This window comes from Perissodus microlepis, chromosome 16 (assembly GCF_051167445.1).
Source record: "Perissodus microlepis isolate ML-2025 ecotype Zambia chromosome 16, ASM5116744v1, whole genome shotgun sequence".
Lineage (NCBI taxonomy): Eukaryota > Metazoa > Chordata > Actinopteri > Cichliformes > Cichlidae > Perissodus > Perissodus microlepis.
Genome location: NC_140476.1, coordinates 13,188,389 through 13,214,824, shown reverse-complemented (window position 1 = coordinate 13,214,824; position 26,436 = coordinate 13,188,389). Strand labels below are relative to the sequence as shown.

Below are 26,436 nucleotides of genomic sequence, written 5' to 3'. Positions count from 1 at the left end.
CGCTTCCTCGCGGAGCTAGGTGCGTATCATTGGATCAGTAGCTGTTGGCTGCCACACTGTCCAATCGCATCTAGGAAGAGAAAATAGAGAGAAAGAGGGGGAGAGCGAGAGGGGGGGAAGCGAGGAAGCGAGGGGGAGATGGGGGAGGAGAAAGAAAGGAAGAGAGGGAGAGAAGGAGATTGATCACTTGAACGTCCTGGGCCCTGTATTCCTCGGAGAAACATTAAAATTTCTACTATAGCTCCAAACAAATCTTTTTTTTTCCTCTTCTTCTTCTTCCCACCTTTCTCAGGCGGAAGGCTTGCAGGTTGTTTTGTTTTTTTTCTTGTTTCTTTTTTGGGTTATTCCCACCCCGGAGACGTGCCACCACCACCACCATCACCAGCAGCAGTAGCAGCAGCAGCAGCAGCAGCAGAGGAATATCTCCCAATATCCCATCCCGGGCACGTCGGATAAGCTGCAGCAGCGAAAGCACGCGGCAAATATTGCGGTGGAAGGGAAAGGAGAGCAGGTCCATGGGATTTCACACCTCTCACCCAGTCTGGGTACGGTATATCCTACATTTTTGTCATTTGAGGATTTTTTCCCTTCTACTGCAGCGGGGATGCAGGTTGAGGCTTTGCATTTGAGTGTGTGTGTGAGTGTGTGTGTGTGAGTGAGTGAGCGTGTTTTGCCGTAGTCAGCTTCAGAGCCGATAGAGATTTAGACAGGGAATTCTACCTCACAGGCAAGCATTTTCCACACTTATTTGTTTTTTATTCTTCTTAATCGCACACGCTTTCCCTCTCGTTCGTTATAATAAGAAAGCAGCGTAGCTTTTATCTGTTCTTTCTATATGAAAATACACAAGGGGAGGGTGGCAGGCGGGTTTGCCTTGATAAATGGAGCGTTATTCATCAGCGTGTGTGTGATCACCACTGGAATGTTAACTAGCACCTTGGACAGCCGACACCAATACAATCTAACATAAGAGGAGCGACAGCGCGCTGATCCTTTTACACTCTAATATCTTTGCAGCTTACAGTGGGTCGGCGTGTGTGTGCGCGCGCGCGCGGATGTGTGTGTGATTATACAGAGAATTGATGTTTCTCTCTCTTTGTGCGCGTATGTGAACGCGTGTGTTAATATTCTGCCCTCAGGCCCTCGGAGGGAGAGAGAGAGAGAGAGAGAGAGAGAAAGCAGTGTCGGCTGGGAAGCAGCTGTGAGTGTGTGTGTGAGTGTGTGTGTGAGAGTGTGTGTGAGTGCGCTTGAGATGGAGAGGGAAAAAGACTGAGCATGTAAGGTGACAAAGAAAGTGTGTGTGAGACATTTAAAAAAAGGTGTATTGCACGCGTCTTAGGTGGTGGGATAGAGAGCAAAGTATGCGTGTGCGTGGTCGTGCGCGCGTCACAGGCTTCCTACCTTATGCTACATGCAGGTCAGGAGCCCTACGGTGTATTCGGGGTTTAATTAAGCGTGTGACGTGACACCCTCCCATCCCCCCATCGGGGTCCTGTGATCTGTGAAACAGTGTGTAGTGAGGATGTGACACAGCAGCCCTGACAGTCTGACACCGAGTTAAGCTGAGCGGACAACATCTCGTTTGCCCTATCTATCACTCCCATATCTATTTTTATCATGAAAAGAAAGCAAGGTGCACAAGCCGGCCTTGTGATGTCATATGTGTGTCTCCTGTGTGTTTGTGTGTGTGTGTGACATTTTATTTATTTATTTTTTGTTGCCCTGTGATTATTCTAATCAGGACTAATTAAATCCATTCTTTCTCTTTTTTCCCCCTCCTCCGCTTTTCTCTGCCTCTCTTTCTCTTATCCAGGCGGCAGTTTGGGCTTGTTATGGGGGTGACCCGAAGGAGAAAGTGACAGCAGAACAGTGATGCCACTGTTTACATAACAGGAGAGACTCGCACACACATACATGCACAAACATATACACACAGACATGCAAGCAGGCTCAAATCGCCAGTCCAAGACATACACACTCACTTAAACAGTTCCACACATGCATACACTCTGAGACGGCGTATTGAACGGAGTCACTGACTGAGTCACTGCACACTCAGAGGAACAGAATCACTGACTCACACACAGGAACACACACAGAAAGACACATACACAAGGGGAAAAGGTTGTTTGCAGGAGCCAGGACTGTGTTGTGTGTGCTATGGGCCAAGCTGAGCAGCAGCTGTGTGTGAGTGTTGGATACCTCTGAAGGGTCAAAGCAGCCGGAACCCTCTGCCTCCCCCAGTTCCTCCCCTTACCCCTCCTATCCCTCCTCTTCCAGCTATCCCCAAAACACATCATCATGTCCGAGCTGAGGACCAGCAGACTTTTATCCCCCCCTTCATCCTTCTCCTTCCACCTCAGGTTTTTATCCCTCCTCCTCTCCCTCTGCCTTTCCCTTTCTCTCTATCCAACCTCCTTATTGGCACAACAGACTGTGCCGGTCATTTCTACAGCACAGGGCCGTATCCGTGGCATCTTGACCCCGCTGCCCTCAGACCTCCTTGGGCCTGTCATTCAGTACCTTGGAGTACCCTATGCCAGGCCTCCAACGGGGGATCGGCGCTTCCAGCCGCCTGAGCCACCCTTACCTTGGCCAGGAATACGAAACGTGACGCAGTTTGCTCCTGTGTGCCCACAGTCATTGGATGAGAGGAGCATACTGGGAGACATGATGCCATCCTGGCTCACTGCTAACTTGGATATAGCAGCGACGTACCTCACTCACCAGAGCGAGGACTGTCTCTACCTCAATATCTATGTGCCAACTGAAGAAGGTGAGTGAACCTAGTGGTGTGCAGTGAAATCTGGGGGCAGGGAAGGAAAACAAGCGTGCAGGATTGGGATTAGGATTACATGGTTAGGTTCATTTTGCTCTACACTGGCTAAGAGGATGATACCTGATTGTGGGAATATTTTGGGCATGACAAATGATTAAATCATGAGTGTCCTGTCAGAGCACAGACATAACCTTGACAAACAAATAAATCTTTTTTTTAAACTATGCCTTGCTCCCTCAACCCCCTCTGCACACTGCTGGTTGAACCAACACTTAATATGCAGACACCTGCGTCAGTCGCCATGGGGTTTACGCCTTTACTTGTGGAGGAAAGTGGGAAGGACACAGACTCACTCATGCATACATATTGGTTCATACACATGCATGTGACCCTGCGCACACGCATACACACATACACACGCCATGGCATTGAACGCTCCCGCCACTTCAATTTATACCCACCAACTGAAAAATGAAGGCAGGGGAGCAAATAAACCCAAAGAGTGATCAAAGGCTGAGATACATAAAAATGGACACATGGACATTCACACACAGCCACAGATGCACACACAAACAGAATAAAGGTGGAGATGGTGGATGGAGCTGTGCAAAAAGTTATGCAAAAAAAAAAGAAAAATTTGATGCCATGCTAATATCTATCTATCTATCTATCTATCTATCTATCTATCTATCTATCTATCTATCTATCTATCTATCTATCTATCTATCTATCTATCTATCTATCTATCTATCTATCTATCTATCTATCTATCTATCTTAACCCATCTCTATCTTTCTCTTGCCCAGACATCCATGAGGAGGGGCAGAGGCCAGTGATGGTCTACGTCCATGGTGGCTCCTACACAGAAGGCACTGGTAACATGATGGATGGCAGTGTGCTTGCAAGCTATGGCAATGTCATCGTCATAACTCTCAACTACCGCCTAGGAGTATTAGGTAAAAATTATCTACATTTCATACCCATCCTGTCTCCAGTATGTATTCAATTTGGCTGTATTAGGTGTATATGCTCATGGTTTATTTTTGTATTGCTTTTATTTTTAAGTTTAAGTCTCCCAAATCCAAGCAGCTACAAGCAGGTTTTTAGTGAATCGCTTCTAAAATGGCTGAATTTGAGCTTCAAAACTGTGCTCCACCCTTCGAGAGAGAACAATAGCAGAGCAATTACTGCCAAGGTGCTCTGGGTATCACTGCAGTGTCATACACCTACTGTATGGTAATTTCCATTATGAAGCGGTAGTCTAAAGGGTGATGGATGGATAATAATTTGAAATGCGTTGTCCACATCTCAGTGGCACTTATTTAATCTGGGAATTTAGTCTTTTCCAGAAAAATTAAATTGCATAGGAAGAGATGGATATTTTACCCCATGACAGAAGCAGATGAAGGTGGGAATGCATAAATCAAAAGGTCCACCGATGGCAGTGGTCACCGCAGTGGTGAGATTTATCAGAATGATCTTACACCAGGAAAAAAAATGCATTAGTTTGGAGAAAACTGCATTTTACATTGTTGCTTTACACTAATTCAGTTTTAGTTTTCCCGTGGGTTGTTGTATTGTTTATTAGATATTACGAGCTATAATTGAGAGTTCAGGGTTGATGCAGTGTGTACTTTGTAAATGAATTTTTTTACATGTAATATTTCTGCTTTTTCTCATTATGTGGGAACTTTCTTTTATAAGATACAACAGGTTCGTTTAAAACAAAATTCAGTTTTTACGTCTCAACACAAAAGTCAAATCTAGAGTATACTTACCATCTGGATTGTTTAATCCTTCAATGAGCTATAAAATGTGAAAACCATTAGTGAGCTGTTTTTACCCAGAGCGCCCTTTCCGTTTATTTTTTCAATTTTTTTCTTTAAGTGGAAACATGTTGAGTATGGGGGTCCCTGGTGGAAAAAAAAAAACCCTGAAGCCCCCCCCTCAAATCTGATCCCTTTTACCTCCATGACTCTCTGACTCATTGCTCTCTGAACAGCAAAAATCTGATTCCCTGTGGTTTTTCTAATTTTAGGCAGCTATGCAAAGCTCACAGGTTGGATAATCAGAATGTCTTAAAATCCTGGTATTAAGCCTTCTTGTGGTTGTAATTATTAAAATTACAAAGAGCTGAGTAGGGCCACAGGAGGGTTAAAAATAAATGCGAGGCCTCATTTACTGTATTACACTAAGGGCATGAACATTTAGTTGTTTGTGTGAGGCCCGTATATTGATTCAATCAATATACAGGCAACACATCCCACTGACTGGGTAAAAGCATTCTAATAAGAAGGTGCCCACTATTTAGAAGTGAGAGTGATGAAAATATGAAAATAATATGTAAGTTAGAAACATGTGGATACTGTATCTTTTCTACTTTAATGCCTGATTTAGCTTATACAGCTAAAAAAATGACATCCTTTATTATAATCTGCATGATTATGTAAATTAGTAATAGAAAAACTAGACTTTTGTTTTGTATTAATTAATAGGTGGCTTTTAATTAAATTTTATCGGTTTATATATCTTTTACTTGCACATGCAAATCATTTTCAGGCTGTTTGAGAGACATTTCTCTCCCAAAAGTAAGGACACATCTGGGTTCCTCCTTAATTAGGCAGAGAATGCTTTTTGAAAATTGGGTTTGAATACATGCTAAAAGGTTAATACGTTTTTAAATGCTAATTTCCAAGGCTTTCATTAGACATTGATTTTATAAGATGGAATAAATCTGCATGTGGTTAGTGGGTGAGAAAAAATTCCATTTAATTCTGACCTTGGGGAAAATATAGCAGCTACTGCTGTAATCATCATTCAGAGCCAAATAAAGACCATCCTACATGCTTCTTTGTGTCTTCACTCCATCCCCTGTGTTTACACCACCTGCGCCTTCTCCATCATCATCACCATCACCATCAAGCTACATCTCGAGTACATCGTCTTCCTTCTCCTCGTCATTGTCACCATAAGTTGGATGCATGAGGTGAGCCCATTTATTAAAAGCGATGTACAATTATGCAAATGAGCATAAATGAAATAAATAAACGATTGACTCAAAAATTTTTTTTCCAGAATATGAAAGCACATTATACAGTTATAATAATCACAGAGCTCTTCTAAACGAATATAATCCTTACAGTGTCCTTCTTTTTGCTTCAGAGAAATTTCTGACAAATGCACATAAGTGGTGAAATGTATTTTAGCATTGCTTTTCTTGCTCATTATACTCTTATGTGCTTGAGGTTCACAGAAATGAGCTTTTGCAGTAATGAGATAGAGGAGTGAGCCGTTAGGATCCTCGTGTTTGGTTAACATCAGTAGTAAAGGGAATAAGGGATAGCTGCAGTTGTAACTGCATGCACATGTAGATTTATGCGTTTATGTCCGTGTGTAATTGATATTTCCTGACATGAATATGGATGTAACTTGTTGATTTGATTCAGTTTGAGGAATTGCAGGAGAGCCACACCACTTTTCATGAATTTTCAACTTCAATCTATCATAAAAACAACTTGTGAATAATTAACAGTATGAATGCCGTAATCTTGTGCCCAACTTTGTGTTTTCTTTTGAGTTTCTTTTTGTTATTGTGAGATAAAGATGCACCACTTCTTCCTTCTCTCTCTGCCTACCTATAGGATTCCTTAGTACAGGTGACCAGGCAGCAAAAGGGAACTACGGCTTGCTTGACCAGATCCAGGCCCTGCGCTGGGTGAAGGAAAATATCGCAGCCTTTGGCGGGGATCCAAACAGGGTCACGGTGTTTGGATCAGGGGCTGGAGCATCCTGCGTGAGCCTCCTCACCTTGTCGCACTACTCGGAGGGTGAGCGAGAATCAAAGATAAAAAGTGTATTGATGTACTGTGTTTTATTCAGTTCAACCTTTAAAGATGGGTGACAAATGAAAAGAAAAACCAACTGTCAAGCAACAACATGCCATCAGCGCAACTTTAGGGTAGTGGTGGACTATCAAGGTTTCCCCCTTTTTTGGTCTTTTGATGATGGCGGTTAAGAGCCCTGGTTAGCATGTCAATCCAGAATTTCCCATAGGTGTTTTCATTGGAGTCGACATCCAAAAACTCTGAAGACCACAATGTATGACTTAAGTAATTTCATACTTATTACATCATTAAGTGAGTCCACTATCCCTATGGGTGGAGGCACTGTCATCCTGGGAGAGAGCACGGCGATCAAGACAAAAAATAAATAAATGCCTCATCGTAGGATAAAGGTGATCAGTCAGAATAACAATGTATTGATTTGCAGTGACCCACCTCCAAGAATCTCCAAGGGGAGAACCAAATCATGGCAGAAAAAATGCCCCCTCCATCCCCCACCAGTCACTTGATCTCCTCGCCATAGATTTCAAGAATTCAGCGATCATTATCACCCATCTGTATGTTAAACTTTTTTTTCATTTAAAAATATATAAAGAGAATGGACAGATTGTGATGGCGGTTGGTAGGTAGGTGGCTGCTTTGTAAGCTCTGACATTTACCATTATGAATCTTTTCAAGGTCTCCAGTGAACCGTTGCAGCTTTCATTTAGTGGTCTTAATGCCTGAAAAAGCCTTTGAATTCTGTGAATAATACAGCCTGCCCGTGACTCATATAGCCTAGGGCTGTTATTATTTTTAACTTTTAACATTTAACTCTTACTTCAACTTAGTATGCCAGATATAACCTGTCTACTTTAAATCAGAATAATGCAGATCTTCGATGCCAATTTTTTTCCCTTGCTGTGGGAATGATTGCTTCTGGATCTATTTATGTGTGCAAATGTGTTGTGCAACCTTCCGGTGTGCATTCAAATGGCTGTGCATCCATGCACACATGTGTGGGTGCATGTGCACCCATATATATGTGCCTCAGTGTATACAGGCTACATCTACACCCAAATTTGTATTTACAGTATGTTTGTGTGTTCATGTGTATCAGACCTGTTCCACAGAGCCATCATCCAGAGCGGCAGTGCTTTAGCCAGCTGGGCTGTCAACTACCAGCCAAGCAAGTATGCCCGGCAGCTCGGTGAAAGAGTGGGCTGCGGCATCGATGACAGCACGCAACTGGTTGCCTGCCTCCAGGGCCGGAGTTACCGTGAACTTGTGGAGCAGAACATAACACCAGCCAAATATCATACAGCTTTTGCCCCGGTGATTGATGGTGATGTTATACCTGATGACCCCCAGATTCTGATGGAGCAGGGAGAGTTTCTGAACTACGACGTGATGCTGGGGGTTAATCAGGGCGAGGGCGTGAAGTTTGTGGAGGGCATAGTGGACTCAGAGGACGGTGTCAGTGCTGAGGACTTTGACTTCGCAGTGTCGGACTTTGTGGATAGTTTGTATGGATACCCAGAGGGCCGAGACACATTGAGAGAAAGCATAAGGTGAGTTGCATTTCTGAATATACTTAAAAAATGAGTAATAAGTGAGGGGATAATAATGTGACATTCCAAATAATATAATTATCAGATTTCTTTTAGAAAGTTAGATGAGATCATTGATACGAAGCTAATAAATGTGACCCTGCAGTCAGAAGTGTGTCAGCTAGCTGTGATGTAATAGTGTGAACAGCTTGATGTTCTGTCCTAAAGAAACAGACTCCAGCATGTCTAAACTTTATGAAAAAATATCTGTCATGGCTGTGACCAGGGATGGAAGAAGCACTTTACAACAGAACTTAGTAAAAATCATAGACAGTTTAACGTCACCCATTGGTTTTGATCTTCACATTTTAAAGTATCAGTGTTAGTGTTTTCCCCAGCACCATGTTGTTTTCTTGGAGCCAGAAGTTAGCTTATATGGATGGAAAAGTGGAGTGCTAATTCATTAGCTAATACTAGCTAAGCTGCATTCATAAACTGTTCCGGTGCAACACATAGACACACATATCAGCTAATTAGCGCTAGGTAACGTGCAAATAACACAGTGACAATTTTACTCACCAAAACTGAAGGAGAAATGTCTTGGATGGCTGCAAAAGAAGCCACAATATTAATCAGATAATCCATTAAAAATGCTCCACAGGGCCCCAATAGCACATAGAAGATAAAAAGGTCCAGTTTATTTTTTGCAGCAGTGAAGGTGAGGCCTAGCAGACACCAGTTAGCGCCATCTGCCTATGATGGGTTAGTCAATCAATGTGGTTATGCCCATAATTCAATTACCCAGTGGTTAAGAGGAGGGAAACTATCCGCAGAGCCCAAAATTGTTTTTGATCCATGCTGTGAATATGCTTTTTGATGCTGCAAAGTTGGACATTTTACCACTATGAAGATTGACTCTCTTTTGCAGCCAGCCTAAAGTGGCACCTGGAGGAATTGCAGTTGGCTTCATTTTTCAGCTCTGGAGGTTGCTCCTTCGTAAAAAGAAAAACAGAAAAGTATCCCTTCCCTTAAAGAGATTTTATGCTAAAATAAAAAGAGTTTCCTTCAAATGTAGTCTCTAAAATGTGAGTAAAATTAAAATGGCAACTGTCAGTAGAGTATTTTGCAGGTGGTGGCCTTTGCAGATTTTAGAAGAAAATAGAACCGAACAACCAGAGTGGGTGTCCTCAGACTGTGTAGCAATATTAAGCTACATAAATCAAATAATCAGCCTCAGCTGATGAGGCATCAGTACAGCTGACAACACTGAAATCTCTAAACAATATAAGCTAATTACACACAGCAGCTGCAGCCCACTAACACACATAGATTACATAGGCACTAACTGTGGTGCTCACAGTTAGTTTGTTGCAGTTCCTTCCTGACTCTGATTTTGCTCCAGGTTCAGCTTTTCTGTTTTTCACTTCTCAGTTTAATCTGCCTCTAAGCCTTCAGACACTGAGCTGAATGAGACTTTTGAAGTTACAACATTTGTGCAATAAGTTATGGGGCTTTCAGACATAAAATGACATCGCCTGTCCCATGGGATCCCTGTATGATCATTACATCGCCTTTACATTATTTACATTTTTTAATAGATCTGCAGTTATAGGTTAAAGCAGATTACAAACCTGAGCTATTTTTACATTTATTGCCTACTGACAATGAACTTGCTGACATGCCTACCTGTTTTAAAGATAACTCTTTACTCCTCTGCCTTAAAGCAAACCTGTTTCTAAAAATTCAGGAAATTAAAAAAAATCAGTCTCAGCTTTTCCTCTATTTTGCCTTCTTTGTCTGGCTGGATGTTTCATTTCAAGTGGCCATACTGGGATATTTGTTATAGTAGTCAAAATTTAGATTATCTGAACGTGCAAACTATCAACATTCAAACCCAACCCCTTTGTTCCTGAGTGAGAGAAAGAGAGAGAGAGAAATGGGGAGAGCAGCTGTGGCCAAGCAGGCCAGAAAGTGGATGATGAGGAGAGCAATGCGAGCAAGAAAAACATTATTTTCTGATCGTTACATGGTGGTCGCGTTCTGAAGCACAAATAAGCACGCCCACACTGTCGTCCTGTCTACTGTTGCCTCAGTCCCACTGTTGGTCAAACAGACACACAGACCTGCGGCTCTAAAGACATCCATGACACAGACAGAAATCAGAGGAGAGAGATGGCCTGTGTTCCAATATTCTTACTACCCTGCTGCTTATTATATAAGATAAAGATTTAGTATGTCACAATACAGTATGTCCAAAACAGTATGCCAAAATGACAAGGATGTCCCACAGTATCCAGTCACTATTTGAAGCATGCAAACCAACATGCTTTTCTGGCTATTATGACTCACAATCCTCTGTGTGGTAGAAGATATGAGCCGTGAATCACAAGACGGATGATTTAAGTAACCTTCCAAATCGCATATTTTTTTCTTAAATTTTTGCCTCACAGACTTCACACTATATTAAAGTACTATGTCCAAATCTAAGGCATACTTCATACTAGGAGACATAGCTTGTAAGGGCGGCTGCAGCCTTGAACACAACAGAATAATAAGAATATACAAGCAGGCCATGGGTCTGAGAAAACCAACCGCCCACATGCGGGTCATAGGTGATGAAGGGATAGCAAAGCCCCCCCCCCCCCCCCCCCCCCCCCCCCCCCCCCACACACAAGTGTTTTAGCATTGAACCCAAAACAGCGTGAACAAACAGAGCAACAACTATATTCATGAGGTAAAGTTCACGGAGAACATGTGTGCTTCACAGTAAACAAGCTGGTTTTTATGTCAGCTGCAGCTTCTTGTTCCATTCTCATGTGTTTATTATCCCTATTTCATGTGACATTTGTTTTGACTCTGCAGCATATACCAATGTAGCCAAAGTATGGACTCATAAAAAACTAGTGGCACTGTAATGAGAATAAATGTAATTTGTTACTTCCTCCCTTCACACTGACAGTGTCTTGCCTCCAGGCAGTGATTCCTAGAATAAAGGAAACCAGCAGGAGACTTAGTGGAAAAAGATACAGCATATTAGTGAGTTTTAGAGGTGTTGGTTAGCAATTATTTTAACACGGACAAAATGAGTTGTTTTCTCCAACTGCTAGAACAAAAGGCTACTTCTACTGCTCCCTTAATCACAGAGGGGTCACTACAGTGGGTTGCTCCACATATTTGATTTGGCAGATTTTTTATACCGGATGACTTTCCTGACACATCGCCCAAGGGATTTGAGTCTCCTCCTGGGACTGAGCCGGGGATCATTTGCTTGTTAGGCAAATGTGTAAACCACTACACTGTAGTATCTGCATGCTAAGCTAAGTTAACTGATCCCTCATTGTAGCTTCAAATATATCAAACTGACATGCAAGTGGGAACAATCTTCTGGTCAAAGGCATGGCAAAAAGCATAGTTAGCAAAATCTAAAAGCCATAGACAACTGTAGACATAGTGTGGTGTCTTAAAATTGAAGCAGTGCAGAGGGACCTTAAACCTGAATTCTTTATGATGCGCTGCATAGGCTGACTGCTTTGGTTGCAAAAAGAGCTGACCATAGTTTCCAGTGATGAGTTTATGGTCTCTAGTTTTGCAGGAGGTATTATTTAGGTATTATTTCATGCAATTTACTGTTAATTTTATACATTATGAGTTAGCTATGTAGTGTAAAACAAATAATGCTTGCATGCTTTAGGGCTGGTTTACTTTGTGACTGTTGAATCATTACTGTATAAGCATGCAGATCCATCTCTTCCTCTTGACATCTGGATTCAAGGTGCAAGACCTTTATTGTCATTGTGCAAGGACAACAGAATTTGAATGCTTGGTATATAAATATCCATTCGCTGTGAAATCTTGTTTCTCTGTAATGCATATAATAGATTTGCTGAAAGATGAGATGATCGATTGACTAAATTTCAAATGTATTTATGATTTAAGGTTCATGTACACAGACTGGGCGGATCGGGACAATGCAGAAACCCGCCGGAAGACACTAGTGGCGCTTTTTACAGACCATCAGTGGGTGGCACCAGCAATAGCAACAGCTGATCTCCATGCTCAGTATGGGTCTCCTACCTACTTCTACTCATTTTACCACCACTGCCAGAGTGACGCCACGCCACCTTGGGCCGACTCTGCCCACGGTGATGAGGTGAGATCAGAGTACACGAGCAGTATCTGTTGCATGGGAAGAGTTATTAAGCACTAGGCTCAAGAAATGAGACTAAATATCAAAGAGGATAGAAGAAAGACTTCGCAAAGGACGGTGACTAATCCAAGTAATTAACTCTAAAGCAAATTAGACAAAATGACTTATTTCTCAAAGAATCTTGAAATATTTATACAATGAATGAGGATCTTTGGGTTTGTTACTGCTTCACATTGATCTGTTCAAAATACTTGATTAAGGAATTCGTTAGAGCATGAAATATCAGAAATGTTCATGAAATAACTTGTGCTACAGGCCTTTTAGGTGGTTAAGTAGTTATATGCTGTGTATGTGTATTTTTCCTGACTATTTATATGAAACAGCTCTTTGTTCATGCATGTGATGACTGAATTATGATGGTAACAATATGGCTATAACAGGACACAAAATTCACATTTTAGTCTAATTTCGACTACAGAGTCATTGTTGGTTGTGTATTTGTTTGTGCACACCAACAACAACATTTCTTTTTCAAAATAATGAAATAAATGTAAAATGCATAATTGGCTATAATTCACAAGGTTTTCAAATGTTGTGCAATATCAGTAAGAAAGTACTTTGATCTTTTCACCCTTGCATAAAAAATGTCCACTAAGACAAGTGAAATACATTTACAATTAGCTTAAATTACCCATTAAAGCCAGCAGTGCAATTTCAGTAATGTTGCCCATCTCACTTTTTGCCACTCCACATGTGATTCAACATTGTAACGAAGCTAAGACCCTTTTAATAAATAATTGAAGCTGGGCTCTGCTGCCAGTGCATATGGGTGCACAGGCGATGATATACATAAATGCCTGTTCTTTGTTTGTCCCACCCCTGGCGCTGATTGGCTAATCGTAAGTGCTTTCCTTGGCTCAAGTATGTAATAGCTGAAGGGCGAAAGCGATATGCTGGTGTACAGCTCTACTGTAGTGCTCTGTTAGTCAACATAAGATAACATAACATGAAAAAGCATAAAAAATATTGCACTATCCCTGCTACAAAGTAAGATCACAAACAAAACATGTAATATGAAAATGATTAGATACCAGAGTATGGAAATATGATCAAATTAAATGTACAGGATCTGACTCAGTAGTGCTTCAGTCATGCTTATGGTTGAAGTCCAGAGAACAAATGTATTGACTCTAACATGAATATGTGTGTATATGTGTAGGTGCCTTATGTGTTCGGCGTGCCCATGGTGGGACCCACCGATCTGTTCAACTGTAACTTTTCCAAAAACGATGTGATGCTGAGTGCGGTCGTTATGACCTACTGGACCAACTTTGCCAAGACTGGGTGAGTTAATAAAATGTCCACTGCAATGTGAGATGTTGTTCTGTTGGAAAATCCCGCGGAGAATTAAGCAAACACAAGCAAAAGTCCATAAAAAAGACAAAAAACAGAGGATGGCTTCGGCGTCATTCAGTCTTTTCAAACGGAGAAACCCGTTTCTAATTTCTGCTATTAATACGTAATCCCCTCCCACATGTGTAAAATGTCTCATGACTGAGAATGAAAGCCAAGACACTTAATCACATTTTACAAGTGCAAAAGAAAATGCACAGCTGTCAAAGTCAAAGATCAGTCGTTCCTTATCCTTTTTTTTTTATTGACTATGCAAAGACAAGGTTTTGGCAACGCAAAGTGTTGTTTCTGTAAGTGTGGACATTTCAGTCTTGATTTTACTGGAATAAATCTCCTCCAGGCTTGAAATAGGACAGCCAAGTTTCAAGTCTATAATGTTATCAAGATAAACAGCCTCTCCACTTTGCAGCGCTTGATATCCTTTCCATGTGCTTTAAGATTAATAATAAAGCTTAACACAAGGAACCGAGCTATCTGTCAATGTTTACACACAGAGAGTTCAGTCAAAGAGGGAACAAAGAGGAGAATGTAAAAGTTTTGATTGTTAGCATTGAGTTGTAGGCATTGGCATGAGTTTATTGAAAACAGCCAGGAGTAATAAGCTTAATCGCTCAGCTTCTTTATTAAATTAAGTAATATTTAACATAGCAAATAATAGCACGAGAACCACATTTCTCCAGAAAAATTTGACTGCAATTGTCGTAGAAGTTGAATTTTAATGTAGCATTAGATGAAAACATCGCACTTTTAGAGCAACAAAAATAATGAGCTCACAGGCAAAGGATATGTTATTGTAATGCCTTTTCCTTCAAGAGCTCTCTGATGTCTGATGAGAAGACGGCGCTGTAGACACAATAATGAAAGCAGCACCGCAGACTAATTTTGGCAAAGTGGGCATACAGGTTGTCTGTCATGTCAATGTCTTGACAGGCATTTCTTCTGGGACCTTGGCAGAAATAGTTAAAGAGCTCCTGCTCTTGAAAAAAAGTCCTTGAGGACAGCCAAGGTGATGTCCTAAAAGAGGAATCAATTGATTAATTTGCTGTTGCTTGACAAATGTCTTCTCTTCTCTTCTCTTCTCTTCTCTTCTCTTCTCTTCTCTTCTCTTCTCTTCTCTTCTCTTCTCTTCTCTTCTCTTCTCTTCTCTTCTCTGATGCAATGAGAAATATAGTTTATTCAGTATGTTGAATTAAAACTAAGTAGCAAAGAGCAATCCAAATTATTAAAGCAGACTGAAGTGGTCTGCCCATAGCTTTGAAAAATATTGCTGCCACAGAAAAAGCCCGCATTAAAACTTTACAAACCTGACAATCCACACTGATAAGAGTGCCTTTTATCTTTCCACGCTGACATTATATACAAGATAAAAGTAATTGTTGAAGATGGACCTTCTTTCTGCAGTGCTTGAAGTGAGTAATTACCAGTAATTAATCCAATTGAGGCTCAATCCACTGAGACCTCTTCAGATTAACAGAAACATCTGTGGTCTAAACCTTGATCTAAATCACCGCAGAGCCTCGCTGTTTCACAGCGTAAAGAACCAGGACAGTGCGCTCACATAATTTGACTGTGGCATGAAATAAAGATATCTTTAATGTGAATGCATTAAGGCAGTCACATCGCATTAGTTAGCTGTTAGCTGTTTCTAGCCCATAGTCTGTATTGTCATTACCGTCGCAGCAAGCCGCAGCGCAAAATCACCAAGTAGGCATGTGAAGATTTCAGTATACACTTCAATTATCAAAGGGGAACTTTCTCTGAAGAAAGATTTCTCTCGGCTCTGAGTGCCTCAGATGGTGATGGAACTCTGCGACAGCTCAATTTAACGGGGGAGATGTGATGCTCCCTGATGTATATTTTGCACGCCTCTGTGTGGGCGTATAAATCCTCAGCTTGTGTGCATTTGTGTGTCGGTAGGTCTTTAAGCTAGCAGCCTTTTTGTGCTGTTCATAAGGTGTTGATTGACAAGCGAGCACATAGCACGTAACTGGCAAGTCTGTGAAGATGCGCTGCCGTTTGACTCCCAACATTTTAGCTGCTGACACAAATAAGTCGGTAAATCGACAAATAAATGCCTGTCGGCATGTGTCAGAGAAGTGATTTTTCAAGCTATTTCCACTGTACCACGCACACATTCATCTCTAATGTAGATATCTGACAGGTTTGCACGCAGTTCAAACTGCAGGAGTTTGAACTGTGCATTAACAGGAATGTTCTGTAAGAGGCATATAAACTGCACAAAAATCAATGAACTAAAACGAAACCACCTCGCAGCTATGTTTACAGGAAAATAAATCTTGTTTTGCGTTGTAGCAAATATTTTTTGCCTCTGGTTTGTCTTATGTCACTTTAATATTGATTAGAAAGTCTGATGAAACTGTTGTGCCAGCTTGAGCGAAACTCAGCATCCTCGGAGGATGATTGCCAGCACAGAAGGAGCTGAGAACTCCCTGACATTTGAGAAGCAAGGGAAATAAAAGTCATTGATATTTATACGTCAAATGAATATCTGAGCCACACGTGGTGCGACATGAGATCATTTGCTAAATGTGTTTAATTTCTTTGTTTCTTTTAGTATTATTTTCTTTAAGGTTACAGTTATTTGTTAGCAACAAATAAATCCTTCTCTCGCATTTTTCAGTGATCCAAACCAGCCAGTTCCTCAAGATACCAAGTTTATCCACACAAAGCCTAATCGCTTCGAGGAAGTGGCTTGGTCTAAATACACCCCCAAGGAGCAGCTGTATCTCCACATTGGCCTCAAGCCCCGTGTCAGAGACCACTACCGTGCTACCAAAATCTCCTTCTGGCTCCAGCTGGTCCCACACTTGCATCATGTCAACGAGCTCCTCCAGTCGGTGTCGTCTTTCACTCACAGTCCCTCTCCACAGGATGACACCCCTTACTCTTACACTAAGCGTCTATCCAAAGGTTGGCCTCCTAGCAGTACACGCCACCCGGGTTCCCCAGGAGGTACTCCACAACCACCCGAGCCCGCGTTAGGACAAGGTGGAGAAGAAAATGGGGTCCGTGTCCCTAATGAGGACTACTCCACTGAGCTCTCAGTGACTATTGCAGTAGGAGCGTCACTGTTGTTTCTTAACATACTTGCATTTGCGGCTCTTCTTTACAAAAAAGACAAAAGGCGTCTGGAACATCGTAGGCCACGTCCGCTTCCCCCACCGAGGAGAGACATCACGCCAGCAGACGTTGCAGCCCACCTACAGGGGGAGGGACTGATGTCATTACAGGTAAGTCACAGTGTGGGTGGCTGCACATGCTTTGCACATGTGATGAAGTCTAGATTGCGGTGAGTCATGGTGTGCTTGTGTAGCCACAGAAATCCTCTTCAAAGATCTTTGTTTAGCTTGGCGGTTTGTCTGTTTGTTTGTTTGTTTGTCACCAAGATTAGCTGTAATTCTGTAGCAAAAGCTATAGAATTACATCAACCTTCTTGGAGAGGTGGAGCATGGGCAAAGTAAGACCCCATTCCATTTTTGTGTGCACAATCAGAGCGCTTTGTTTGAATCCTGCAAAATTGGGGATCGGCCTTGGCAGAGGTCTGTGCTCCCTGAGTGCCCTTTCAGATTCAAGCTATATGGAAAATAATCACGCTCATTGTCAACGAGTCAGTTGAGGTTTTGTGTGACGACGTAATTAAACTCTTGTCAGTGTAGCAGCTGCCAGTAGAGCACTCTTGCAAAACACAGCCCGTCATCAGCAGACATTATCAGTGTGAGGATCCGTGTGTATCTGTGAGTGTTGATGCATGTGCAGATGTTAGCTGTGTACAATTGCCTGAATTGCTTTCATTTGCTTCGAGTTCATTCAATATCTGGCCTCTTTGGAGCATTGTTAGCCGCTTGTCGCTTTTAAATCTCACACAGCGAGTGCTAAATGTTAGATATGTTTTATAGCTGACAAATCTTAATTGGCAATTGAACTACAGTAATCAAGTTCAGCACAACAGCTGCCAGATTTATGTTTTAAGTCCGTATTTTCAATGCTGTGTTTCTTTAAATATAAAAATCTAACATTTTATTAGAACGTATTCTTGGGTTTTACATTATTCTGGCTAAGAAAAACATATGATTGTAGAACAGGAGGCAAAACTTGGACTGTTGAGGAGGGCCGCACCAATAAGCTTATTTATAAAGAAATAAAATTAACTGACCAAAACTAAGTTCAACTTATTCGTGTGGCCCTCCGCAAAGGTCCCAGTTTTCCTTGGGAAAATTAATTACCCACCGCTGATGTAGAGTAATACCTAAAAATCAGTCAAATAAAGCCAGGAGGGGTTTATATGACAAATAGCAAGAGGTAGTTAGAATTTGATTTGATTTGTTTTATGGATTCAAGTCCTAACTCTGTGTGGAGGTGCTCAAAGCTGGCTCTGATTCAGGTGCAATGAAATCCCAGTTTACCAAGACATTTGACTCTTTAAAGGCGATGTCACTAATGTGAATGTCTCACATCGGTGTGCAGGTGCATCTAGGATTTTTAAAAATGGGGTGGCATAGGGGGACCCGAGTACCAGTCTGGGGCTGTGGAATGGAATATCAGAAAATTGGGCCAATAATCAGTGTTATATTGATTTTAATTGCAGACAGACCTCTTGCTTCCATGAACATGCATTAAGAGACATGCTTGCCCTGTAACAATATAGTGGCTTCACTGAAGCACAAGATTCAATCGCAGGGTAATGGAGCTAACAAAAGGCGGTCTGGTTAGAGCCTTAAATATGTTTTATTCAATTGAGTTGTAGAACAATGACTCATACATCGTTGCACCATTTCAAGGTAAAGGAGTTCGAGAATGGTCGGAAATATATATGCAATTAACACACAAGCTTTCAGTTAATATTATTTTATTATTTATCATGTTTTTTGCACTTGTTCCCCCATAATTTCCTTCCACGATTGACAGAGGACATAACTAACAACACTAAGACGCAGAGTGGCTGCCAATCTTTACCATTCATCATGACTTTCATACAGTGCAAATTCCTTTAGTATATATGAAAGATCAGATGCAAATACCTCTAAGCCCATCTGACACATTTTGTTTTAAGCATTTTTTAAAATCAGGTTTCTGATTAGAAATTATAGTAAAATTTCATTTGAGACTGAATTAAATGCCTTATTTTCAAAAACTCTAGTCAGTTCTTGGGTTTTCAACAAATCCAATTGTCTTCTGCAGCCAAACCCCTGTTGTCCATCTGTGCTGGTTTTGCAGAATCCTTTTTGTACAAGATGTAGGAAAGGCTTGCAAAATCACTAAAGATTCAACTGGAAACAAATGATTCAAAATGAATAACTGAACAATAGCCACACAGTACAACAAAATAATCAATAAATAATAAATAGAAGAGATTACACAATCACTATGCCCTGTGCTGTTGTTATAATAAATAAAAATAAAAATAGAATTATGATATATCAAATAAATAAATAACTCTAAAACCAGTGAATACTTGTCGTGTCGAGCAAGCTAAGCCTCCATGGCACGGTATTGCTTCAGGCAACAAACCACACTTTTGCTCATTAAACCGTCCCTTTAACCATTTAAAGCCTGAACCATGAAATAATTGCCAGAAAATTCTATTTTTTTTTTTTTAAAAAAATGGAGAGTTGGAACTATTAGACAAATTTGTTTAAAAAATGAATTTAATAATAATTTCTGTTTTTTCATTTGTGTCATATTTGCTGCATCAGGCTTAAAATTGTATTGTGTCATTTTTAAGTTATTCAGGGGGAAAAATCACACTGATGATGTAGAAGTCTCAACAATGAATAAAATACTGTGTTTCAAATATGATACACAGACATTAATGGGTCAATTTAAGGGTTTATTCTTATTTTTCTATTTTTATTTAATGACACATATCACAAATGTGTGACACGGTGCCCAGACTACCGTCCTTTACATGTTGAAATCGCTACATTCAAAAACATGTTCCTATGCCTGAACATGTGAATAAATATATTTGGGTGTTTAAATGCAGATTTAATTTAAATTTAATAGCATTACTGCTCAAAAAGACTTATGAAGGATTATGTTGTCATTTACTACCCATCATTTGAATCACGTGTGTATATTTGATATATCAAAGTTCTCAAAAAGTAGGGTTAAATATAATATTTTCTCCAAAAAAAAAAAAAACATGCCATGTCTAAAATATCAAGTAGTGCCTGAAAGGGGCAAACAACATCATGATAATAGTCTGACCACATTGATAAATGGAACTTGACCTGATTAAATGTCAGATGATCTTATTCACATCTTCTCGTTGGTGGTGCTGTGAACATGGAGGCTTTTCCCGACAAAGGAAAGCGGTGCTTATTTTGGAGGAGGCTCAGTGTCTGGTTTAGCCAGGTTTGAAGTGAAAGCCTTCTATTATCATATGCTACCCACTGAGAGCTTTCACTTGATATTGCTTTTTCATTTTAGATCGAGGTGGCATTTAGAGGCTTGTGCATTCATTATATATTTATATAAACCAGTGATATTTTATGCTGGTCTCGGATAGCACCTGCTAAATGGTATTTAAAGGGAAGAAATTGCCCACTGAAGTAGATATGACGATTAATTGTTTATTTTACTGAACTGTGGCTTTATACATAATTGTGCTGATGTTGGCCATGTGGGGATTTGGTGTTTTTCTCAGATTTATTTCACATGTTATCTTTTATTCAGGAGTAATGATAAATTAATTACTTGATTAAATACCCGGTAGATTAATTTATCATAGAAACAATACTCGGTTGCTGCCCTAGATGTGGTTATTTAATAATGAATTCGTTTTTCACCTTTTTTTTCTCTCTCTCCACTTGACCTCATTGTTTTCTCTCGTCCAACTTTCCAAACCTGTAGGTGAAGCAGCTGGAGTGTGACGCTGCCTCAGCAGATGAACGGAACAACGCTCACCATCATCACACCCTGGATACTCTAGATGCGCTGGATGGGTTGGACACCCAGGACATCTACAGCACACTGGACACTGTGCGCCTCACCTGCCCACCTGATTACACCCTCACGTTGCGCCGCTCACCCGACGATGTCCCCCTCATGACCTCTCTGACCCCGGGATCGCTGCCCGTGACCCCGGGGTCTCACCCCGTTACTCCTGCGACGCCAATGACCCCAATGACGCCTGGATCGGTGGCCGGGTTGAGGATGGGGCATCCTCACCAGGGATACACACACCATAGCCCATATAGTAATACACACTTGCCACACACACACATCTCCACGCACACACACTCCACCACGCGTGTATAACCGCAGCAAGATACCGCAGCACATAGATACAACACACACCCATACTTAAACACACACACACACACACACTGAACAAAAGACTTAAATACCTCTACTAATTACCCTGCAGGATTGTTACAGAAGGAATGACAGAGAGACATTTTTCAGTAACAGGATGTAAAGACAAACAGCTGTGTGTTGCATGTCTGGGAAACTGAAACCTAAAACTGGATCAGACGAGATACTCATTTGCTCATAACCCGATGAGCCAGGACAGCCATCAAATGTCTGAAAACCTGCTTTGGATTTTAAATTGCTTTTTCTACAACTGAGGAGGAGGATGAGGAGCACTGTGGCAAAGGGGTCAGTTACTTTACATCTCTTACTGCACCTGAGCTGCGCAGTGCAAACCGTGCTGAGGCTGAAGAGAGCAGATGTAGATGCAGAACTGAGTTATGAAGTACCACACACACAGACTGCTGATGTCAACTTGAACAACCTGTGAAATGTGAATGTAGCATTTTTTTTCCATTAAAAGATCAAAGGCCCTATCTGCCAAGGATCAAACTAAGCTGAGGAGAAAATAACAAATTTCAGCGAGAGATGGATGTAAAAAAAAACAAACAAAAAAGGAAAAAGCAGAGAAAGAGGAAGAGGGGGATTGAAAAGACAACATAAGCTGAAGGAAAAAGTTTGCGCGATGGTGGGAAAGAGATTAAGATTTCATTGAGAGGGATTTAACAGCTGTGAGAGTGAGGAAGACAAAGGGAGATAGAGTGATATGAAGAAAAAAAACACACACACAGAAATGGAAAGTGTGCCAAGAGAAAGAAATTAGCTTCAGAAGAAGAAGGGGCCTCTGAAGTGTTGCCAGACTTACTGAAGAATCACTCTAACCAGCTATGTGTTAAACTCTTGTAAATAGAATGGAAAGATACAGATGATATATTATGATTTACAGCATTTACCTGCTCTTGCATTAAAACATGACTTATTTAACCACATTATTGCTTTCATTTCAGATATTACTATATTATTGTATAGATATCCTAAAGCAAGGCTGGTTGTCTTTCTATCTCAACCCACTGTAATATGTACACAGTACCTTTATTTACAGACTATATTTGCTATGCACAGTCATTTGAGTAATTCTTAACAATGTGAGCATTTAGGTACTTGTTTAGTTGTTGAAATATAGGACATTTTTCACTCCATCCTGTCTTTTTTTGATCATTGGGAAGATGAGCTAGTACTGTGTAGATAATGCAATATTGGTTTGATGATTGAGCACCAGCCAAAAACCACGAACCCTTTGAACCTTTCCTGCTCTCCTTCCCTTCGCATTCCTAAAATTCTTCGTCAAGGCCTTACCCGTATTACCTAAAAAACCAAAATGTAATCTGAAGATTTACAGACAGATGGTGATTGTTCAGGAGTTCAAAAATCACCGCATGTCTCCCCAAACATTCAAAGAACAAAAGGCTTAAATACCTCGACTAATAACCCTGCGGGGTTGTTACAGAAGGCATGAGGGAAAGTTTTTTTTGGGACACATGCTGTCGAAAATCACAGCATGTCCCTCAAAATTCAAGGATTCGTTCTGTTGTTTTTTTCAAGCCCCACTGTTTTACGAACCCACGACTGAATTGCACCCATTAAAATATAAAAGCCGCCATCACACCTGCCAACCCCTCCTAAATAAAACAAAGAAGTCTTGTTGCTTAGACTCTCTTGACGCTGTCACCCACAGTCTGTAGAGAAATGTGGCGGTGTCACCAACGATTTATCGGTAGTAAGCCCGATGTTTGGCTTACTACCTGCCACCATGGTGCCAATTGTTTGCCAGATTTGATAAATGAGGTGGAGTCTGGGTGGAGCAGAAGAGGGGACAATCACAGTTGCTTTGTGTTACAGTGTGAGGCAAACATGCTGCTTTTTACGCCTTAACATCCTCTTAATGGAGCAATATTTTTTCCAAATTTCTATCAAGACACCGGGAAAGCAGTTAAATTAATTATCACTCTCCCCCCCCCCCCCCCCCCTCCCCACCCAGACTACATCATGTGGAAATAATGGCTGATTTTAGCGTGAGTACTTGCTGCTTTGGTCATCATAATAAGATATGAAGCATTTATGAAGTCATAGTCTTATCTGGTTGCTACTGTGAAGCTAAAAACTTTGTTTTCTTTGCTCCAACTAAAAACCCCGATTCCAGGAACTTCACCAAAAGCCATAACGATGGCGCTGAGAAGCTCCCATTTTACTCCCTTTTATTTCTGCCTTCCTTGTCCTGATCTGTGTCCTATCCAACCCCTTCCTTTCCCCCTCCCAGCCTCATTTGTGCAGCTACATTGCAGCTTTGACAGCGAGGCCTATTTAACCTCCTCTCATCCTAAGTAACTTCTTCATGAGAGATTTTAGTTACCTGTCAACAGAATACATGAAAAATGAAAGCTGAAAAAAAATTGTGGATGGTAAGCAAAGACCTTTTACAAAGAGATATAAAAATAACATTTAACAAATGTTTGATTGACTGAATATTTTTTTCATATATGGGTTTACTGACTCAGCGGATGGCTGGATTGTGTCAAGCATAAAACATTTCTGCTGCATTTTTGAAAAATAAAAATATCAGTATTTTACAATTATGAGCATTTTAAATGCCTTGTATGTCTTCATTTTTAAAACAATGCTTTCAGAGAAATTAGAGTGAAATAGGAGGATTCCAGTAATGTCATCTCTGTTTTGATTAGATAAAGTGGTTGTTTTCCGTTGGATATTATGGGCGATATGCTGCATTCCTTTTACATCGGAAGTCTGATGTCAGAGGTGGGAGTGACTTCATTCCAGAGTTGACTGCTTTACAGTATTGGTAGCTTTGAATGCAAGGGAAATCCGCATTTGTTTTGCTCCCTAGACATGTGATGCTGTTCATCCATCACTTGCAATACACAACACAATGCTTATTTTTCTGTGCTTAATACAGCTGTGCAGGGCGTTTACAGATAGCGTGTGGACGGTTCCCTATGTGTGGCTTATTTAGCCATTAAGAAATACACAACAGAGGTAACACTTGTAATGTTGTATAACATTACAAGTGTTATAGTCTTAATGCTGTTTACACTCACTGCTGCCATCTTGGATTGTACCGTCAAGATTGGTGGGGCTTTCCAAGCGGGAAATCCAACTTCAAGGAGTGCTCCAGCTGAAAATTTGGACTCAGACTTGAGATTTCCTACTTCCCACTTGAAACTAAATACATGTCAGCGCCCGTATTAGTCATAGCAGTAAATAAATATGATATGTCATTTATTATTTTAAGCCAGTTTTAAGTGTGGGAAATGCTGTTGAAGAATGGAGTCTTACAGAAACAGCTACTAATAGGAGACTAGCTTAGTTTAGCATAAAGAGTAGGAGCCTGCTACCTTCCCTGAAGTTCCCCATTACTGGTGCATATCTGATTTGTGCCTAAATAAGAATGTATGGCTTCAGGGTCTAGTTATGTGTCTCTTTCTTGGCTGGGAACAGTGACTTCCTGGGGCCTCTGCTTAGGACTTGCTCGGCCAAGAAATGGTTTCAGCCAAATTATTTTCAGCTCCTGGTAAAACTACAGCTTGCTGTTATCCCACTTAGTTTTTTGTAAGAAAAAAAGAAGAAAATTATGTGTAGTAGAGTTTATAAATCTAAAGTATCTTGATTCTAATCTATATGCTAAGCTACATATCTGTGTGAGAACAAATGAGAGCGTGCTATACATTGTCCTGAAGGAATACAGGGTGTTTCCCAAAACGTGGAACTATTCCATTAGATTTCAAAGCCATGTAAAAAGAATCATATATTGATTATGGTTAGCTTTACTCTATAGTGCATATATGGCGCAATTACTGAAGCCACCACTGCAGCAAGGAGACATTACTGTAAATCATCATGGACTAACAGCCCCTGCCAGCTGGCCACAGAGACCCTGTAAGATGTGAAAGAACCAAGTTCATGGCTGACTTCCAGACCAGATTGATGTCTCCTACATTGTGTCCCTGCTCTAATCCCATTAACTAGATATAACTGCGGTTAATTTGATTTATGGAAGGCAACACACCAGAAAGCATGAGTTCAAGTCATGACCAGGTTGTTTTTCTTTTTTTTAAATTTTGGTTTGACATCAACATGTGCATGAACGAGCCCTGAGAAGCTGCTGCAAACTGCACCGTCAGTTTGACAGTTCGGGAGAGGGGTGCTTTTTAATGAATCAAAAGCCATTTGGACACTGAAACGCTTCCTTCGTAACGTCTTTAATCTTGGCTTTCACTTCAGTGGTTCCAACTGGATTAATGTCATTTCATCAGGAATTTTTGAACAAGTGCACTCAGGCTTTATGCGTGCTAATGTGTAGAGATGGTGAGGCTTTGATTATTTTTCAGTTACCTGGCTGAATTTATATCTAACAGTGAGATCTGCCTGAATGTAACTAACTCTATGAGGCTTACTGCTTTACATTTGTCCCTTTAATGCTGTTGTTTTTTATTCGAATGCCGTTCTTCAGCATGTTACAGTTCGCTGTCCTATGTGTGATATGTTGTGAGCATTGTGTTTCCATATGGAGAATATATGTCATTTAGTAGACATATTCTTAATGGGGTGTTCTATCCACTTACTTTAACGGAGACTGCACTAAGGAGCTGTTTAACTAAGACTATGGGTCTACAGAAGTGCAAGCAGCTCTGTGTGCATTTATGCCCAACGAGGCTTTGAGTTAAATACTGACATCAGCATGCTAACATGCTAATTGGCTCTAACACAAAGTGCTGCTGAAGCAGAAGGACAGCATAAGTTAATTTTGCATCTATTTAGTCATAAGTCAAAGGACCACCAAGCTCATTAACCTTCCTCAGAGAAACATGAATGTACAATATTTCATAGTAGTTCATTCAAAAGTTGCTTTCTGGCTGGACCAAAGTAGTAAAGCTACACCGATTTTTTTGTATCGTTTGATCATATAGTTTATGTCAGACTTCTAATTTGGCCCGTATCTGTTGAGATTCTAAAAACACAAGAGTGTCACTTCTATCTCCTCCTTTGTTTCTTTCTTGGAAAATTAAAAGGCTGAATAAAAAAAGAGGGAGGAGAAATGAAGATAAGACTAAAAAAGCTGTTGAGCTAGAAAATATTAAAAGAGGAGCATAAGTGGAGGATGCAAGACGAATGATAATGGGACATATGGGAGGGAAAGTGAAGGAGGTAATGGAAAGAGAGATTAAATAAAGGATGCATAGAAGGAGGAGAGGAGAACTGATAAGGGTAACTCATTAAGGAATGGAACACAGCCTGCCTGGTTGTTTATTGGCGTGAAGGTTCGCAGTACTTAATCACTCCTGCCAGAAAGCATGCACCCAGCATGCACACTTAACCACACACACTCCTGCATGCAAGCTCACACATTTTTGCATGTTTCCAAAATACCGATGCATA

At 40.8% G+C, this 26,436-nt stretch overlaps 1 protein-coding gene across 1 annotated transcript; it reads left to right on the top strand.

The window, feature by feature from the left end:
- The first annotated feature begins 129 nt into the window (after positions 1 to 129).
- On the top strand, positions 130 to 23,631 carry LOC146370504 (neuroligin-4, X-linked-like). Its single transcript, XM_084954937.1, has 9 exons — positions 130 to 545; positions 1,814 to 2,776; positions 3,586 to 3,735; positions 6,421 to 6,606; positions 7,721 to 8,171; positions 12,087 to 12,300; positions 13,517 to 13,641; positions 16,352 to 16,961; positions 20,584 to 23,631. Exons 2-9 carry the CDS (start codon positions 2,302 to 2,304, stop codon positions 20,989 to 20,991), a joined length of 2,619 nt encoding a protein of 872 aa, XP_084811063.1. The 5' UTR covers positions 130 to 545; positions 1,814 to 2,301; the 3' UTR covers positions 20,992 to 23,631.
- Positions 23,632 to 26,436: the final 2,805 nt, after the last annotated feature.